At 39.5% G+C, this 20,047-nt stretch overlaps 1 protein-coding gene across 4 annotated transcripts in view; it reads left to right on the forward strand.

Moving 5' to 3' along the window:
- PLCB4 (phospholipase C beta 4) overlaps positions 1-17,482 on the forward strand; it is a 448,565-nt gene extending 431,083 nt beyond the window's left edge. For 3 of the 4 annotated variants that reach the window (XM_019516221.1, XM_019516224.1, XM_019516222.1), the window contains 5 exons: positions 4,514-4,615; positions 6,580-6,637; positions 7,269-7,355; positions 10,684-10,720; positions 15,600-17,482. In XM_019516221.1, the coding sequence (XP_019371766.1) occupies positions 4,514-4,615; positions 6,580-6,637; positions 7,269-7,355; positions 10,684-10,720; positions 15,600-15,688 (373 nt within the window). In that variant the 3' untranslated portion in view covers positions 15,689-17,482. The remainder of the gene's footprint in view (positions 1-4,513; positions 4,616-6,579; positions 6,638-7,268; positions 7,356-10,683; positions 10,721-15,599) is intronic. The other variant, XM_019516223.1, reaches the window with a different exon arrangement.
- The last annotated feature ends 2,565 nt before the right edge of the window (positions 17,483-20,047 follow it).

The raw sequence follows: 20,047 nt of genomic DNA on the forward strand, positions 1-20,047 counted from the left end.
GGGGGGGGGGGGGGGGGTGGAACTTGCAGCTCTCCCTCTGCGCCTCTTCCTCTCCTGCCAAAAGACCTGGCACCTGCCTTTCCAGCAGGCTTCATAAGGCTTGGTGTGCTGCAAAATTTGTATGCATCTGTAATATATGTTGTGCTTTCCTGCAGTGCACCATGATAACAGTCAGGAAAAACACAGAATAAGACTAGTAGCTACCAAGAGACTATAGCAAGCCAGAGCCTTTGAGACGCTGCTGGTCCAAGAGAGAGAGCTCAAAACAGGCACAGATCACTTCAGACACAGCATTATATGTTGTTTCTACGTGCCTGCCCCAGAGCACTGCGATTGAAAGGGACCTCGGGGAATGATCACACTCACTGGCCAGCTACAGATGTCAATATCAGAGCAGTCTTTCCCACCTTCTCTCCTCTCTTCTGAGTTTCTGTTTCCTGCATGTCTGCCTTCCGAATATTTTCTGAATCGATTCAGAGGCTTCCAGGTTGATTCAGATCTTTTAATAGGTCTCCCAATTTGATTTGGATTCGGAGATTCGGTTACCAAATCGGGCCAAATCTCTTCTGAATCGAATCGGCTGCTGAAGTTTCACACAGCCCTAATTGTTACACATACGAAAAAAAGAGAGGAGGAATTATCTCATTCCACAGGCTGTGATATGAGGCTGTCCACAACCATATAGATTTACTGTCATTGTTAAATGCTAGGTGGTTTTCTGGTAAGAAGCCCAAAAAACTTAAATAACTTCACATCTAAAGAAGCTGAATGAAATTCTTTCTTTCTTAAAATCGCTAAGCTCAGCAGCATGTAATGTTAACGTCATGGGTGAGATTCATGTCTTTTATTCAGTATCAAATTGTCTCCATGAAATATTCTACAGGGCTCGTTCAATATATTACTTCTGAATTAGCCCATATAGTCAACTGTCTTGCAATATATATTCATCTAATAGCATTCAAAGTATTATGAAATGCATTACAAAAACATTATTTAAAATATCCTAACCAAGGCAACACCTGAGATACTTTAAATTTATGCCTGGGCTATAACAGCACAGGAAAACTACAATTACTTGGCTCTCAAAAATCTTGCTCCTCTTCTTTAGGTTTTGTGATTCATTGTAATGATTTCTGATCCATTGTATGAATGTCTAGTTCCTTTTTTTTTCATTCCTAATTTCTGTTGAAATTGTCTTTACTTCCATTTCTGCACCTACTTTACTTGTTCTCATATTTGTATTAAGCCAAAAATATCACTGTGATCAGATGTTTTTTCAACCATGAAAAATGTCATCTAGACAGAAAGAAATTTGCTTTCTTCAGCTTTTTCTAATGGTTCTTATCTTTACCCTTAAAATGTTTTCATTGTTATATTTTTTAAAAGGCTCTGGGTTGTATTTATAAAAAGGTTTTTAATACGGGGTTTCATTTAAATTATTTAAATATGTACCATAATGTTCTAAGTGTTGATACGATTTTTTTCAGACGTACTGAGTACTGTGCCTTGATTATTGTTCATTGATAGGCATTAAATGTTCATTCTGTGCCATCCCAATCAGTAACCACCTTCAAAATCCTTTCAGTTAGTTATTGCTTTCTCTTATACAGGGATTTTTATCCAACCACCTACTATGTAAATTATAGAATTTTTTCCATTAGACAAATTTAAAATCATGTTAGGCCTATGGATATCTGGAAGGTTTTTGAATATGAAATATTGATAATAGTTCCCAGAAGAGCTTCACATTCATCATTTGTAACTGTTTTGTAGAAGATATGTGCACAAACCTTGAAGTCCACTTGGCAAGCCACAGGGAAATAAAGGACTGACTTGAGAAAGGAATGGGTTATTGACAATACTCTAAAAAATTCTATTTTCTCAGCTTCTCTGTCCATTAACTGGAGCAATAAAGCTGATGCTGCATGGCTCTCTGGACAGTTTACAGAATGGTTGTAGGAAGATCAGTAATGTGAAATGATGTAGCTATTCTGTAGAATAGATAGTTTCCCACTCTGTCTCTTAGGAAAAGCAGTTACAGCTCAAGCTTGTATTCAGAGGATAAAAGCAGACAACAAAAATGTTAATAACAATAATCTGAAGATGGCCACTGAATCACAGGGATCCTGGTTTTCTTTGATTAAAAAAAATCCCCAATTTTCAGATTAAAAAACGGTAACCACAAATCCACATTTTACTGTGATCAAAAAGAAACATATATATATATATCTATACACACACACACACACACACACACACATAATAATATCTATATATTAGTGGTGTTCCATTTTGATTTTTTTAATATCAGAGAAAACCAGGATCCCTGCTTGTCACCCAGCTTCTGGATAGAGGAGAATTTTAATTGTTCCCAGAAACTCAGCAGCCTCTGGCTCAAGGTGAATTAGATAGTTTGAGCACTTCAGGAACTGGAAAGCCATTATGATCAAAATGCATGCAAGGCATACTAACTTGTTGGTAATGATTCAGAGAAAAGCAAGTGTATTCTTAATACAAGGAATCAGCAGCAGCCCCAGGTGGAGAAATGCTATTTAGAAAGCACCAAGTGCCACTAAGTGGCATAACATATAATTGGATTTAATGGAATCATTTGACCCCAGCAGACTTCCTGCCTATGGCAGGGGGCCTGGACTCAATGATCTTGTAAGGTCCCATCCAGCCCCTGATGTCTATGAATCTAAAAACATACCATACTTACGCAAACCGGGACAACTCTGAATTTAAGATGACCCCCCAGTAATCAGATTCCCTGCATAGAAAAAATATTAATTTGTTACAATTTCCCATGTATAGAATCTAATTATTGGAGGGTTGTCTTGAACTTGTCATCCCCCCATTACTGCAGCAGGGAAAGCATTGAAAGCATTGGCAGGAGGGCAGGTGGGGGAAGGGGGGTGGTCAATCAGTCACAGCCCTGCCCTTTTCACCCCTACCACTTACCTCACCCCCGCTGTCTGCCCCCTTCCTGCTACTGTCTGTGCTCCAGCACCTGTGCCATTCCCAGTGCCTGCCCCTCTGCTGTATGCCTCCCTAGTTTCTGGCCCCCTGTCTGCCCTCCCACCTGCCTTCACCTCCCCGACCCCAGCACTTACTGTCCAACTCCAGCATGACTCCAGTAGCTCCAGTCCAAGGTCCACTGCCACTGCCATAACAACTGTTAGCAGGCTGGAGCAACCACATGCTCCATATCCTGAGACCCTGCTGGAGTCAGGGTAAGTAGTAGGCCACTTTGCTGCCTGCATCCATCCTGCCTGTACTTAAATCCAAGACAAAGGGCTTTTTCCCTCATGTTAAATGGAGGAGGGGGAAACCTTGACTTGGATTTGAGTAAATACAGTACTCTTCTTTTTCTGTGCTGTTCAAAATAATTAAATTAGTTAATAACATATAATCATTTTCATTGCTGCTGTACTAAGGGCTACATCTGGGGAGGAACCTGGGCACAACAGCTCTGAGTGCTGTGATGTTTAACTTCCAGGTGTGCCTCCCCACCCCACCCAGGGTGAAATCCAGAACTCTGTGTTAGGTGCCCAGGCTCCTTGTACAATTCATGAGGAGAAAAGTGCTTACCGTTCTGAGGTAGTGGAAAACTTAATTGGTTTTTGTTTGCAGTGCTTTGAAATGCTCCAGTTGGAGGCATTAGAGAAAAGCAAAGAAATCCTTGAGTGAATTAGAACTATTAAAGATTGAATTATAAACTTTGGAGAGGAGGAGTTTTAACTGGCTTGTACACAACCAATCTCTGATTGAACCTTTTGTGGGGGGGTGTTAACCACAATATAAATATTAGTTACTATTAAAGCAGACAAATTAAAATGTAGCAACTACAGGTAGTCTTTGTCTTCTATGGGTGGAATAGGAGGCTTGAAGATCTAGGCGGGTATTTCAAAACTCCTCTGCACTGGCCCACTAACAAGATTCCCATCAACCTCAGTGTGAGAAAAGTTATTTGAATGATGACCACTTTTTCATGTCAGTTTTTGTCATGTATGCTGCTGTAGTCATTATGTGTTTTCTGTAACTTAGTCCAATGCTAAATGAAGCTACAGTTCCAAACCACAAAACTAATGCAGTCGGATATGCCAAGATGAGCATGGGTTAATATTTTTCACATTAGTCATATTCTCAACAGAGAGTTTTTGTAATGTATTGTGAAGTTTTAAAAGGCAAGTCACATTTCCCAAATTGCTGATAATAGCTCCTATTCAGTCAAATGTTATATGCTGTAGAGACAAGGCTGTGTTTTTTTTATAGTCTATTTTATTCAAAGTGTAAAAATGCTTAAAACTATTCAAATTATGTTCTCTAGGACTATGCAAGATTGCTAACTACACATTCAAACAACTTACAGTCTAATTGGAAGAAGATAATTTTTGTATAGCATGTTCTTTACACTTTAATACCAGAGAGACATGAGCCCTAAGAATCAAGAAACTAACAACCATTAATGATCACAATTCAGTTTATAATGATTCTGTTTGGTTTTACCTAGGGAAAGCAAGGACATGCGTGCCAACCAAGCCAAAATTTCTATGGAAAACAGCAAAGCCATAAGTCAAGATAAATCTATCAAAAATAAAGCTGAAAGAGAGAGGTAAGTGTCAGTTCAGTCTCTGTGAGACGATATGTCTTTGACTGCTGGGTGCCCACACTGTTTAAGGTATGTTCTGTGTGGAAAATGGCTTATGTTTCTGCCCAGTTGTTATACTGAATGTATTAGATGGTTGTTCTAGATAAGTGTTATTTCTTTTTTATTTTAATTCATGTCATGATCTTGGAAAGTGACAGGGGCTGAAATTTAGACTTGTGAGTAGTGCCGCTGATTGCAATGCGGCTACTCACATGGATTGAGATAGACATTTGTTGAAGTGTTTCTAGTCATAAGGCCTTAGTTTTACACGCTGGCCCATTTTCTCCTTAAAATGTTGTGCAGTATATCTTACTTCAGATCTTTTTCCATAGTATTAGAAGTGTACTGAAAAAAGCAGTGCTGAGATTTGGATGTGGATTGGCATTAATCTCGAGATCAGAAGAGCAGGAGAGGAAAGGGAAGTTGATCCACTAGAAGGACATACTGGTTGCATCTACACATGCACTTTACTGTGGAGTAGCCTAATTAACTGTGGAGTAAAACGTCACCATCTACACATCCGACAGCATTTGGCCGCAGTAGACTAATTTACACTGTAGTAAGATAGTACTGCTGGGGACAGTACTATCTTATGCCAGGGTAATTTACTGTGATTTAAATTCACATGTAGATCCTGACTGCGGACATAAATTGTACCTGGTCACTCCAGTCAGCTGTGGGTCAGGCTCCTGCCACACAGCTCCACACTTTCAGCACCCTCATGCCCCAGCCAGCCCCTCTGCGGCCTGATGCCACCACCTGGAGCCAAGGGCTGACCCCTTTTGTCCCCTGCCAGCCCGGGCTTGCTGTGCCCTGGCTCAAATTGCTGCTGTCCTGGGCACATGTGTAGACGTTGTGCCCAGGGGTAGTTTACTTAGGCTCAAACTGCTCCAGAGTTTATTGATTCACATTAATTGCATGTGTGGAGACACCCACTGTTGCTTTTCCCTCCTGTCCACTAATGACGTGGATGTGAAGTGGACCACAGGATAATAGGAGTGAGGTTAGTAACAGAGAGGCCTGTGTGGGGAAGAAAGGTGACAAGGGAGGTTTCAAGGGAAAGGTGGCAAGGGGCTTTGGACTTGCCATCTAGTTGAACATTTTCTCCTTATATTCCCTCCTATATTGGTCTATTTTGGCTTGATGGCTTGAACTTGTTCCCACTGAGTGAACTCAGTTGGAGCTTTACAGATTTCCTGCATAGAGTGGAGACAGCAGTTGCCAGAGCCCTGGGTGATGATCCTGGCCCAAGTTTATATAACCCGTATAGTAATGATATTCAGAATACTTATTATGTGCCTAGGCTTAAAACCAGGATGGAAGACACTACTATCTTTTAAACTTTTGCAGTTGGTCCAATTCCATCCTTGGAATTACAGCACCTTAGGATTCTTGCTATAAAAGGCCTTTCACAAATACATATTATATGTAAATATTACTAACATAGTTTTCATGTGACAACTACAAGGACACTTTATAGCATTGTTTAAAATATCTTTCTATTTTTGATAACAAGAATAATTTTTAATCATTTCAGAATGTGCTTTTAGGAGATGGTAAATACAAAAGATTATAGAACAACACTTTTAAGAAGCAGTGTACAATGGGAAATTACACTGATTAATAAAACAAATTCCAAAATTAAATGGGTCAGTCTACAGTCAGGATCAGAGAAAAGTGAGCTCACAACAATCTTGGTCTCTTGTTTCCAACCTCCATAGTCATAGCATCCAAAATATCCAGAAATATCAACGTAGTATGTAAAAACCTGGAGTCAGAGTAGTGCTCTTCAGTTGCTACCTGCAGTTCAAGGCAGGTCATAAATGTAGTAGAATAAGCCTTCAAGTGACTGAGCTCCTTATTCTTGACTTGGATTTATTATGTATGGTTTTTAATAAGTCTTCATGGACAAAATATTTTTTTTTTAGGCGAGTAAGGGAATTGAACAGCAGCAACACAAAAAAGTTCCTGGAGGAAAGGAAGCGGGTAAGTATATTTTTGATCAGGAACCAGAACCTGGTGGATATGTGATACTAGGATAGAAACCTTGCTGTTTGCATAACTTACCCTCAGCCTTTGCAAAGAGATTTTAGTTCATTTTCCCCTTAGTTACTTTCTTGCAGTGTCATTCTTGATTGCTACAGGCTTGGAGAGCTAGAGACTCAAGTCATTTTCAAACTGGATTCCAAGGTCTCTCCACATCCTAAGCTGACACAGGGTTTATGTCTGAACTCCTAACTGTAGTTATTGAGTGCTTCATACCAACATTTGCTCACCCTTTTATTTACCTGAGTTGAGAAGTGCCTCTGTAAGAAGGGTTGTGTATCATTACTTTATTGTAGTGCATACATTTAAACAGAACTTAATTTTTTTTTAAAACATGTGCAAAGTATGTTACACCTATACAGCAGATTTTTACATTAAAGCAGTGTGCTGTTGTGTATATTTTAGACTTATTAAATTGTAAACAGCCAGGATCATGGGCTGTGCCTCAATCCAAAGTTTTGTGGAAGTCTCAGGCCACCATCTAATACGTAATAGTTTTGAAAACTATGCGTCTGTTTTGTTTTAAAAAATCATGTTACATTTCACCTGTATTATCTTATCTTCCATATAGCTGGCAATGAAGCAGTCAAAAGAAATGGATCAACTGAAAAAGGTTCAGCTTGAGCATCTAGAAATTCTGGAAAAGCAGAACGAGCAGGTATTTTATTTAAAGGGCTTGAAAGAAACATGATCTAAAACAGTAAAAACAATCACCAAGTTCCACTCTAGTTCTTTTGAATGGAAGTTATTATTGAAATTAGATAAATAACCCTTTTTTGGAGGCAGCCATCTGTTTTGAAGTTGAAATATAAGGTTGGAAGGACTTCAATTAGCATGGAATTCAGGTATGGCTCATCTAATCATCCAACGATTGTCTGGAAGGACATCTCCCAGAATTCCTGCACATCCCTTTTGAGTTCCCGTAGAAAATATCTCAGAAAAAGTCTGTTTCAGTGCTTTGGCACTTCTGTTTCCTTTCCTGATTGCAAAAACACTCAGACTGTCAGAAAATATTTGGATTCCATTTTAGTATGTAGGGTTTTATGCCAGATTGCTATCCATCCCTTAAGTGAAATTATAGAATCATAGAAAAGCAGGGCTGGAAAGGACTTCTGAAGGTCATCTAGTCCAACCCCCTACCCAAGGCAGGATTCTCCGTATTCAAACACTCCCAAATCCTTGTCTAACCTATTACTAAAATTACACAATACTCCATTACCTTCCACTGGTGGAAAACAAACAACTTTTAAAAAACCTAGCCACCTACTCATCTGGGAAAGGAAAAATCAGATCTCATCCTTAATGGTTTCCGTGGTGAAAGAAGGAACCAGCACATCCATAATTATCACCCAAACTGATGTATAGTATGAATGCCAGCAGTGAAGATACTCAAGGCTGTACTGCAGAAGCACAAACTGAGCAAGGTGAGAGAGAAGACAGGTTGCATTTAACTGCTGTCACCTTCAAGAGTTAGGAATTTATTTTCTGAGATTTCAGTTCAGTTTCAGAAATCACATACTTCATGGTGCAGCAACCCAAGAGTGGTGTCATTCACATGTTTCTATTGCCAGCAGAGAGTCCTGTGTCCCCTGAGCTCCTCCCTGTCCTCTTTCAAGCTTTTCCAATGGAGGATGGCAGCCTAAAATTTTAACTGTGGCTTGATAGGATCTCCAGCAGCTGGTATGCTTCATTTGCATGCCACTGAGCACACCTCAACATACCAACCCCATGTCAACCAGCTTCACCTACTTTTTGGCCAACAGGAGGAATCTCTAGCAGTCTTCCAATATTGTATCCTTCGGTCTTTAAATTCCTCCACAAGAGTTTCTGCCCTACATGTCTCTTGTCCTTACCAGCACAAATTAACATCCAACTCTTGCCATGTCCAGCATACCCACACAATGGCAAGGCAGAGAATGCATACATTGAGAAAAATAGATAATCAAGCTGCAGTAGCTCTTCTGCAGTCTGACCATAATCCAATGTTACATAAATTGTACTAGTTGGCAAATAGTGTATAGTGATCTAAAGATACTGTGGGGCTGATCCAGAGTCCACTGTGATCAGTGGGAGTTTATTAACTTCAGGGCTAGGGACAGAAGTTACACATAAACCAGTTTAAGTGATCAGAAACTGGTTTAAACATGAAACAGAACATAAGTTCAGTGCACATAAGCCAGTTTCAAAATGGCCAAAACTAATTTAAGATAAATCTGATTGAATGTAGTATCAGACTTAACTGATTTGGGTCAAACCAGTTTATAGAATTTCTGTCCCAGACCCCTTTCTGGTTTAAGTTAAATCAGAGTTTCCCATCATCCCAGCATGCTTTTCCGCCCTGAGCTGGGCTGGGCCGGGCTGAGCTGTCTGCTGCAGAGATCAGGGCTGGCCCCACCCCTCTGCTCCCTAGCCAGAGCTCTGGCTGGCTGAGAAGGAGGTGTAGACTGCAGCTGGGAGACAGCAGCATCTGCCTGGCTTCCCTCTTGGCCCTCCCCCCTTTGCCACTTGTCTGCTTGAGCAGGGATCCCCCCTCTCCCACAGCACAGACCCCAACAACACAGACTCCAGCCAGCATCTGATCAGGGTCACACCACTCCCATGCTAGCTAATGCTGAGAGATCCCTATGTGAGTGTGTCTGCTTAGGGCTTTTTGGGAGTTAATCAACAGGTCAGCTGGTAATGTCTAGTGTTCTTCCTTAAAAATGCTTTGCAACAAGCTGTTTAAGAAGATTGAACTAATGAGAGAGAGCCGTTGTTCTCTTGATGAGCTGATAAGTTTTGTGTTCTGATAAGCTACTGGCTGCTGGCTTGCTGTCAGTGTTCAATGGGACAGAGAGAGGTGTGGGAAATGACCTGGTTTGCAATGAATGCAGTGCCTGTCAGCTTGCTGCACACAGTATGAAGAAGCAGGGAGAGGGAGATTGAAATACTCAGTATCATCAAAAGATGCATGCAGTTCACACAAGCTGCCCTCCCTCCTCACCTGCCCTTTGTCTCGGAGTGCTAGCTGTGGGTTGACAACACTCCCTGCCCCTTAAGCAGCAAGTGGGGAGGGGGAAAAGCCTGGCAAGGACTGCTTCCCCCTCCCACGCCAGGCACACCCCGGCTGAGGACTGTGCAGGTCAGGGTGGAGGTTTAAACCCCTCCCTAATCATAACGTCCTGCCAGGGCCTGGCTACAACCCCCTCTTTGCTTAGCATTGTGGAAGGGAAGGGAGGGCTTGCTCTAGCGCCCCCTGGCTTCTAGCCTGAGTTACTGCAGGCATGCGCCTGCATTTTCTGAATCGAAAGTGATGTCTACTTGCAAATTGGTTCAATCTCTGCAGGTTAGACTAACCTACAAAGATTGAATCAATTCAGGCTCAGGCTTTTTGAATGCCTGTCTCTAGCCCAAGAGGCTTTGCCTCTGGCCAAAAACACCATTCCAAGACAGCACAGTTAGGGCTGAGCTTTTAACCTAAATTCTACCATTCCTTACTTTTGAGTACTTGATTTTTCAACTCTACAGTTGCATTGTTGTTAGTTGTTTTGCTTGGAATTGATCAAAGTGAGTGCTGCTTTGTTTCTTATAAACAGCTCTGAAACGCATACTAATGCCACACATTTCCCTCTAGCATAACTCTGACTCCAGTGGATTCATTCATGATGTACACTAATATGAGCAAGAGCAGAATCAGACCCAGAGCACTAAAACTTGGTTAAAAATCATAGGTGTTCTGGTCAACTGAATTGACAACAAAGTAGTAGTTTGTGTAACAAACTTTTTGATCTCTTAAATATCCCTTTCTTATCAAACAGGTCGAGATACCTCAAAACAGCAGTTATGAGTAGAAACATACTTCAACATAAATTGTTATGAACTAAAATTGATTTGTTTTATGTATACTTTTCTTGCATTAATTTTTCAATCTCACTTCAGTTTTCATTCATTTTATTTATGTCCTGTTGTATTACCCTATTTTGACATTATTATTTTTGTACAAACAGCTTTTGAAATCCTGTCATGCAGTGTCTCAAACACAAGGTAGGATTGATCTATAATAAGCAAGCTATTATTTCAGTGTGCTTTCCTTCTAAATTAAATCACTATCATTGGAGACTTCCTTGTAAATGCAACTCCTGGGAAGTACCACTAACACAGTGAATGTGATGTTAATAATATTTACATACAATCAGTATTTGAGTTTGACATTAAAGTAACAGAATTTTATGCTTTCACATCTCAGACATCACGGAGCAAGTTGGATAGGAAACCTTAAAAGACTCATTTCTATTTTATATTATTGGTAATTATGCTTGAAATTCTCATGGTCTGTAAGACGCATCTACTGATTAAGGGAAGTATTTTAGTGTTGACTCACATCTGACTAACTGCTAGTGCTGATAAAGCCAGATTTTCTACATATATTAATGTAACAATAATAGAACTGATGCCAAACTAAAAATAGCTAGAAATAGAATAGACAGCTAGAAATAGCTTTTTAGGGACTGAGAAAAGAGGCTTCCAGCTCTTTAAAATTCAGTTTAGAGGCACATTAGAAAGAATATGTTAAGTGTACTATTTATTTAGCTCTTCTTTTACAGCTTCCTTATAATCATCATTTGTGTGAAATCCATATTAATCCCAGGTCTTAACCAGTATTTTCCTTAAGTTTAAACAACCAGTAGTGCAGTATTGCCCAGCATAAATAAACTGCTTAAATCCACAGTCGATAATTTACTGTTACCTCCTAATCTCACCACATTTACTATATCTATATTTATTTAGAAATAGATATGTAAAACAAGGCCTTCATTTTTTTTGAATGTCTAGAAAATAACTGTATTTTTTCTCTAGGTGCACGTATATAGTTTTTATTCTTCCCCAGATCTAACCAAAGACGAGGGCACTTGGCACCTTGCATTATGAGTCCATGACTTAATGAATTCAAACAGAGGCTCATCTCTAAATATTCTGTTTGTGTGTTCACTTGAGGATGCATTGGCTGAATCTGACCTTAGATTGATAAAACCAGGCACTTTGACCACGTGGCAAAGTGTCATGAGCTGCATCTACATGAGGCACTGACTCCACAGTCGTTACAAGTTAAAATGCCATTCTAGGAACTCAGAGAGACAGGGTCAGATTTCCTCTGGGTGAGGGAACCTACAACTCAGGTCCTCAGCTTCCTAGTTTAATAACCTAGCCACTCAGCTAATAGGGGCAATATATGGAAAGGCTTTCTCTCTCCCCCCATTCCCTGTTAGTCACTGGATGACCAATAAGGGGAAAGAATGCCACCCAAGACTTCTAAACCAATGCTTTCTCTCCAGGAAGGGCCCACAATAGTGTTCATCCCCTGCTATCCAGTATTCCAATAGCTAATCTTCTTTACTAAATGTAGGAGACCCAGATGCAGATTCCTACTCTGTCTGTGGGTACTAGATTCCACACTTCCCTACCCAAATCTCAGACTACAGGATATTAAGGAGTGGGATTGTTTTACTCTCTTCCATTGCAGCTTTACATGAAATAATCAAGTTGTTATAAGTACAAAGAGTGTGTATGAACCTAACTCTATAGTTTAGTCGCAAGCAATCTCAGCTAAGGAAAGCGGAGACACGGACTGCTCTACTATGAATGTAAAACACTTAAATATTCATTAAATTTCAGGGATAGTGCCCAGGCATCCCCTTAGATGAGTGCTCAAACCATTAGACAATATAGCCATTCTCTTTGGCTCAATGAATGTGAAACAGTGTTAGTGGAAGACATTAGGGCTAAAAACAGACAACTTGATTCAGATTTGAGCATTTTGCCTCAGCAAATTTCAGACAGTATGGAGGGCAAATCCATTGTTGTACATTAAATACCTGTGAAGTATCCAAATTCACATTTTGCCTTGGAACCATTAAGGCTAAGTCAAGTTAATTGTCATTTAAGCCGTGTGTGTAAATGACTGTCCTTGTGCCTGCTTTTATGCAAATCAAATCTCAGATTAATCAGCCCTGGATTAAACCAAACTTCTGTTTTCAGCCTAAGAGAAGCCTGTCACAGAATAACCTTTTACCCTGGTGTTTAAAGCACTCCCCAAGGAGACTGAAGACAAGTCTTCAAGTTCCCCTAGAGTTTAAAACAGACATTGCATTCTCCTGGGAGAAAGTTTTTGGTTCTGGGATCCTTACATCATACAAGTCCTTTGTCCCACTTCAAGTAACCATGAAGCATGCTTCCTTCAGTCCACCACAGTGCTGTCCCAACTCATTCAAGTTACTTGCTAGTGGCTGTGTCTACATGAGACACTTTACTGCACAGTAGACTAATCTATTGTACAGTAGTGTCACCATCGACATGTTGCAAGCACTTACTGCACAGTAAATGTACTACTTAGTAAAGCCAACTAGCATTGATTGCATGTGTAGACATGCCCAGTCATGCTAGGGCCAAGCCTGTCAGAGGGGGCAGCAATATAGCTTAGAAGGACTGCATGTGTAAGTGTCTGCTGCTTGTGTTTTGATCTGGGTTAAAACCTGGGCCACTCAGGACCATCTCAAATGAGACATCTGCAGCCTTAGGTACAGAAGGAATTTGAATGTGGATTTCCTGCATCCAAATGTGTGTTCTTATAGCAGCATTTCTGCAGGAAACAGGATATGTATTTTGTGAGAGACAATCTGGGAGGTGTACTCTGAGCACATACTAGAAGGAATAGCTCTTTTGTGACTCCTTATGGAGCGCTTAACTTTTCAGCTCTGTCAAGACTCTTATGCTTCCTACCCTAGGAAACTTTATTGGTGAAAACTTAGGCACCAAGGAGTATTAGCCACCTCCATGGCTAGGCAGCATCTGAGGAAGTGTGTTGAGGATTTTTTTCAGCTTGGGTGCCTAAATGATTATTTGGCAGCAATTAGGTTAGGTTCCTTTTTCAGGATGTAGCTTTTAACCTCCTAATTCCTCATGTGTACAATAGGGATAATAGTACTTACCTATTTCTCAGGGGTGTTGGGAGGATAAATGCATTGTAAGGTGTTCAGGGGTGTAGGTTGTAGCTGTGTTGGTCTAAGGACATAGGCAGACAAGGTTCTTTGGGTGAATCTGATATCTTTTATTAGACCAACTTAAATAGTTGGAAAACAAGCTTGCTTAATAATTGTTTTCCAACTATTTAAGTTGGTCTAATAAAAGATATCAGATTCACCCAAAGAACCTTGTCGGTCCTTGTAAGGTGTTCAGATACTTCGCTCACTTAGAAACAACTAGGAACTATGACAAAGATTTCTCATTTTATTCGGAATTTCATTTTCAGTTGCCAAATTCATACCCACACTAAATACAAGTGGCATTTCAGGAGAGGCTGTTCACACTGATTCATTTGTTAATATTATGTTTCCATATTTTCATCTCAATATGATTTCTTCATTGATTTCAAACATTTAACTCATTTAAATGGAACAAGGGTTCTATTTTTCATTATATGTGTTTCACTTGCCCTTGGTGTTATCACAATTACTTGAGTTCACAAAATGTAACAGTGAATATTACTTTTCTCTTAGACAGGCTAAATTCTCTAAGAGAGGTACATCTGTGTCACCTGTGCAAATACACATTTACCTTTTGAAAAGGAAATGCATCTCACTTCTTTCCTGTTTCAGATCTACATTTTTATGTTATTTTAGACCCATATACGTTTGCATATACAGAATAGGCAACTCCCTGAGTAGAAGTTTATTTATCAATTTAAAGACATTTACCATCTCAAAACAATAGGTCCCTTTACAGCGTTTTGTATTCAAGTATAGCAAATCCAGTGACCTCTCCTCCCTGCACAGATGAGATCAACCTCAGTTACCCTAGGCATAATGACTGAAAATGCCTCTGCCTCCATGCCCTGCACATAGGAGCCAGGCTGTCAACCTGGAGTGGTTAGCATGTCCTCACTATCAGCACATTCAGACCACTTTAGATTGGATTGATGAATGAGTTCCAAATGGAAGGGCCGTCCTGGAAAATGCATTAGGAAAGGTGCTTCCTCAAGGTCCTTTGAACTAACCTCTTCACCCCACCTCAGCACTGCTACCTGTGGAGAGGGAGCAAACTGTTAAGTAGGCAAGGTCCAAGGTGCTTGATAGGTTAAAAATAACAACTTAAAGTGAATCTGCAAACCCAGAGGCAACCAAAAGAGACCAGCGTTCATAGTTAGGTACCTCACATAATAAGTGGGCACCTGCATTGTACACCAACATCAGTTTGCAGATGAATTCAAGGGATAGGCGCATGTAAATTCACATTGTAGTAGTCTGATCCTGAGGTATCAGCCAAGAGAAATGGGTAATATCTGCAAGCTGGAAGAAGATTTAAAAAAAAAAAGGTCGGCTGGGCCACCTTAAGGAAGGTGTCAGCAAGCTCTGCCAGCAGTGAATCCAGTAATGTGTTTGACCAGTCATTGTCTTTCAATGGCCAGAAGAAAACTGGTCCAGATCACAGGTAGAGCTACACTGAGTTCACTGAACACTTTTGGAAGCTTAGTAAGTGACCCCTGCCAAAACCTGGCCAGCAATGACAGCATATATATCTACTTTCTGAAATGCGGAGCAAGTTCACAGGCAATGCAATCAGAATCTGTATGGTTTTCTTCATAAAATATGGGGCTTCTTTGAAAAGTGACCCAGGAATCCTAAAAGAAGATAAGAATTATGTCCTTGGTGTTAAGTAATTTACTTATTGTTAAGCATAAACAGGAAAATAACAATTGTTTGATAAATACATAGACGTTTTTCTGAGAATGAGGAGAACAATTACCTGTATCTCCACTGCTCCCTAGGTATGTTCCATTGAGATATTCTGTCCTCCTCAAGACTTGCTTGATTTTAAGTACAAGCTGTACTTCATGATGGAACAAAATGTGATTTATTTTGCATTGCAGGCAAAGGAGATGCAGCAGATGGTGAAGCTGGAAGCAGAGATGGACCGCAGGCCAGCAACAGTAGTCTGAAACTCCAGCATGCAAACTGAATTTAAAAAATTGAGCAACCTTAAAATACCAGAGCAAAAATAATGCTCCGTTGTGGAAGATAGAAAGGATTTTTTTCCCTTTTTCCCTTCTTTTAAAACAATGTGTAGCCATAGACAGCCAGTCTTAAGGTTTTGAATTTCCTTTTTATCATAATGGATTTCCGTTGTTAAATTTTCCTTTCTGGTTTCCTTTGATAAGGAAAATACTATCCAAAAAAAGGCACAGAGCATTTTAAAGCCCAGGTCTTCGCACTTATTTCTGAGGAAAAGCTCCCATTCATTTCAGTGGGATTTTGCCCGCATTGGAATGACAAGATCAGGGCCTTAAAACCAGCATCCATTTTGTTGTTGTTGTTATTTTAACATCATGTTAGAAGATACCAGAACTGTAGTCAATGCAACATGGTATTTACCATTTTTATTCTCGTGACTGGTATTTTGTCATTTAAGATCCAATCCTACCAGGTACTGACAGCTAGATACTCAGCATCTCCTCAGCAGTGCTCAGAACTTTCTAGTACCGGTCCCTAGATTTATTGCTAGATAATGACCATCACCGTAATAAATATTTCCTAATCAGGTTGATAAGGAGATGAGTTTTATCATAGGGATATAGTCTCTTGTGGTGATTTTTTTTACTACAAAGACATTTTTGAGGCAGCAGACTGTAAGTAGTTGAAAATAAACTGCATATATTGGAAAATATGCTCTCCACAAATTCATCAGCAGAATTAATTCGCTGTTAGTATAACAGTAACTGTACAGGATATTTCCTCCTTCAAATTAAGTCATTAGCAAGTGCCATATCAATTCTATCGTGTTTGTAAGAAGCCAATATCCTGTAAAAGTTGCTGAAATAGTTAACATGATGCGAATAAATTGTTCTTGTGCCAAAACTAATCAGTGCTCCAGGGCTGAAGGAACTGTATATTAGACACTTTAGGAAAAGTTTACATCATATATGGTTGATGCAGAAATTTCATTTTGATCCTATTGCTGCAGGTCCCAGCTATTACAGTTTATTGTAACTTAAAGATTGTTTAAATGGCTATTGGCAAAAAGTTTGTAACTGTGAAAATGTAAAGAATATTTATACACTTTGAATCACAATATTGTAGAAAATCACATCAATGTTGCCATGTGGTAAGATTAGTAAACAGAATTACTAAAAGTATGTTTGCATGTAATACAAACACCAACTAAGACTTTAACACCTACTGTATGACCACAGTCATTCTACTAGCCAGTACATACTGATTAATTGTATGGCACAGAATATTATTTGATCAATTACCAGACTTTTAGCATAATGAAACTTATATATATATATATGTGTATATGAATTATGTGGGCATTCTTGATACTTCAAGTTCTAGTAAAATAAAAATACATAACTAATTTAATTTTACACAGAAATATTTATGCAGATTTTCAGAATTTCATATCAGGAATAACCTTTTTATGTCTGTTAGATATAAAACCAATTTGCTACAGTGTTAATTTGCATGTTCTCAAAGCTTGCTGTAGTTATATTGCAGAACAGTGCATGTAAGCATTCTGCTTGGGATTTGTCCATGCTGCCGATAAAAAGAAGACTGCATGGAAAACTGGTAGTTTAGATCAAATCAGATTACTGATTTCAATATACTAAGCACCAATTGAGTTGTTGTATATGCTTGTACAAACTGATTCTACATATTCTATAAACAACTTAAATGAAAAGAGATAATTATGTTATTGTCAGTCCTGAGATGAAACTTTCAGCTTCTCTAATAAAAACTTTAAAAGTAAAGCCATGACCTGTAAGTGTAATCCATTATAAAAGATATTTGCAGGATATTCTTACTGCATGCTTAAACGCACATTTTTAAGTATCCAAATTACATTTCTGTAAAGGTACCTATAGACTAAAACACATTAATATCACTCCTTACTCATTCAAAGGATTCTTATTTCATTTGTTTGGAGGAAGAGAGAGAGAAATTGTGTGCTCTTAATGCCAGCTGCTTTTTATATCCATGTACTCAGAGACTCCAGCTGAGCGTTAGAGACCAGATCCAGTAAGGGACCTAGGTAGAATGAGATCCAGATTTCCAAACCAAAAATCTCCTGCTCAGCTGCAGACTGACCCTGGAACATTCTAAATTTTCCTTTTTAACCTGGAAATACAGCTTAAGACCCTGAAGAACTATTAATACAAAAAGTGGACGCATGCTTCTTTTCTCTACAGCTTTGTGACTTTTTTGGCATAAGGGTAAGATGACAGCATGTTACGAAAACAGATGCATTAATGGATTTTCATGGACTCTAGTAGCATTTGGCCTATAGTGCCTAAGTTCTTTTATGGATTTAGTCCTTGTGCCCTAGCAACTTTACGCATATCCAGAGTTAAGCAGCATCTGAGCAAGGCTTTTGAGGATCTAAATACTGGACAGCTAGACCTAAAGTGACAGCTAGACCCTAAGGGCACCTATACACGAGCAGGGAGTCTGCTGTAATGCGCTGTAATTCCAGCACGTCAGCAGATTTGATTAATTGAGTCTGCTGGAGCATGGGAATTACTGCAGTCCAGCAGTCTCCTGCATCTCATGTATCAGTATCCCTGTGCTTCATAATGGTGCTGGGGGCACTTTCTCTGAAGCTCATAGAATGGATTGATGAATGAGCTTCAGAGAAAGTGCCCCTGCTACCATTTTGAAGCGCAGGGACATTGATACACAAGGTGCTCTAATTAAAGTGCCCCACCTCCACTCTGAGAGCACGTGTATAAACGCCCTAAGACCAGATCCTGTTCTGCCTATTAGGCACCTTAAGTGGACTTATGCACCTGAGTATGACACTATTGTACCCTGCTTGAGTCCCTGAAAAACTATTAATGCAAAAGATAGATTCATCTTCCTCCTCTTTGGTGCATTTTTGTCCTTAGCCTTATTTTTAACAGCACATTATAAAAGTAGATGAGCTAATGGTTTGTCAGGGACTTGAGAAGAGTGGAATTAGATCACACTTAAGTTCTGAAATCCATTCAGATGCCTAAAAGGTGAAATAGGATCCTAATATTTTGAGTGGGTCTTGTTAACATTTTCACCATTTCAGTGGTCTGAGATTTTGGTTTTAACTAGTTTTCATATATTGCCATTTAAATGACCTACAGTTTGCAAAGATAAATTATCTGAATGTCACTTAAATAATCTGATCTTTGGCAAAGGTCTGAGTTTCAGCATTTATTTGGTCTGACATCTGATACAAAAGTGTTCTGATCTTTGGCACATGAGTGGTCTGGGAAATAGGAGAAGGATTCCATTGCAATATAAGTCAGCCACTGAGATAGAACTAGGTTGCAATTTCTAAATTATTTGAATGAATTTTCTTATTTACATGGTCTGGACTAGGCAATTTAAGAGAACTAAGATCCACATCTTGGAGCATCAAGGGTTAACTTTTTGCCTTGAGTGGTGTTTTCCATTAAAAAGAAGTAAGTAACAAAACTAAGTGGTTTGAAATTTCCATATTAGATAGATTATCTTTCCTACTTCAGTGCCCTGAGCACTGCCACCTTAATGATATGAGGGTGCTAGTGAAGTCATTCAGAGTTTAGTTCTTGATAAAATGATGTTTCCCATCAAAAAGAAAGAAGTGATTAAAGTCTGAAGTACTTTGAGCATCACAACATAGCTGGATTAGTTACGTCACTTGAGGGCATGCTACACTTTCAATGTAAGATGCCATACAAACCAGGCACGAAGATGTTCTATATTATCTGTGTAATATCTTTGTAGCTGGTTTACCATTTTATGAAGCCATCACTTTGCTGAACATGTGGCATGCTGCCATTTATATGATTAATCCTTAAGTAATCACTTCAACTGCACCATAAATGCAATGTCTACCAGAGACCATGGGGTTATGAATTGCTCTCCCATTTAAGTTGGAATTTGTTAGTGAAGTACAATGAAGATATTTCAATTAAAATAGGCTGCTGAAGATGAATAAAATGCTTGAGGTAGGTGAAATATTTTGGCATTTTGAAATGAGCTTAATTTGTTTACTTACTGTATTTACCCAAATCCAAAGCGAACCTGAATTTAACACAACCCCCCAATGATTAGATTCTATACCTGGAAAACGTATAAATTTGTTATGGCTTTCCATGCATAGAATTTAATTATTGGAGAGTTGTCTTAAATTTGTTGTGCCCCCTCCACCAAGGGGACAGGCTGTGGCAGGGGCTGTAAGGGAGCAGGCGGTGGGAGGGTAGGTGGTAGGAAAAGTAGTGTGGGGGCAGGTGGTAGGTGGGGCAGGGGGTGTGGAGGCAGTGGGGGTTAGGCAGCTTCCCCTCTACTGCTTGCCCCCCCCCCC

This window comes from Gavialis gangeticus, unplaced genomic scaffold (genome assembly GCF_001723915.1).
Source record: "Gavialis gangeticus isolate Ggan-Ray unplaced genomic scaffold, GavGan_comp1, whole genome shotgun sequence".
Classification (NCBI taxonomy): Eukaryota; Metazoa; Chordata; order Crocodylia; family Gavialidae; genus Gavialis; species Gavialis gangeticus.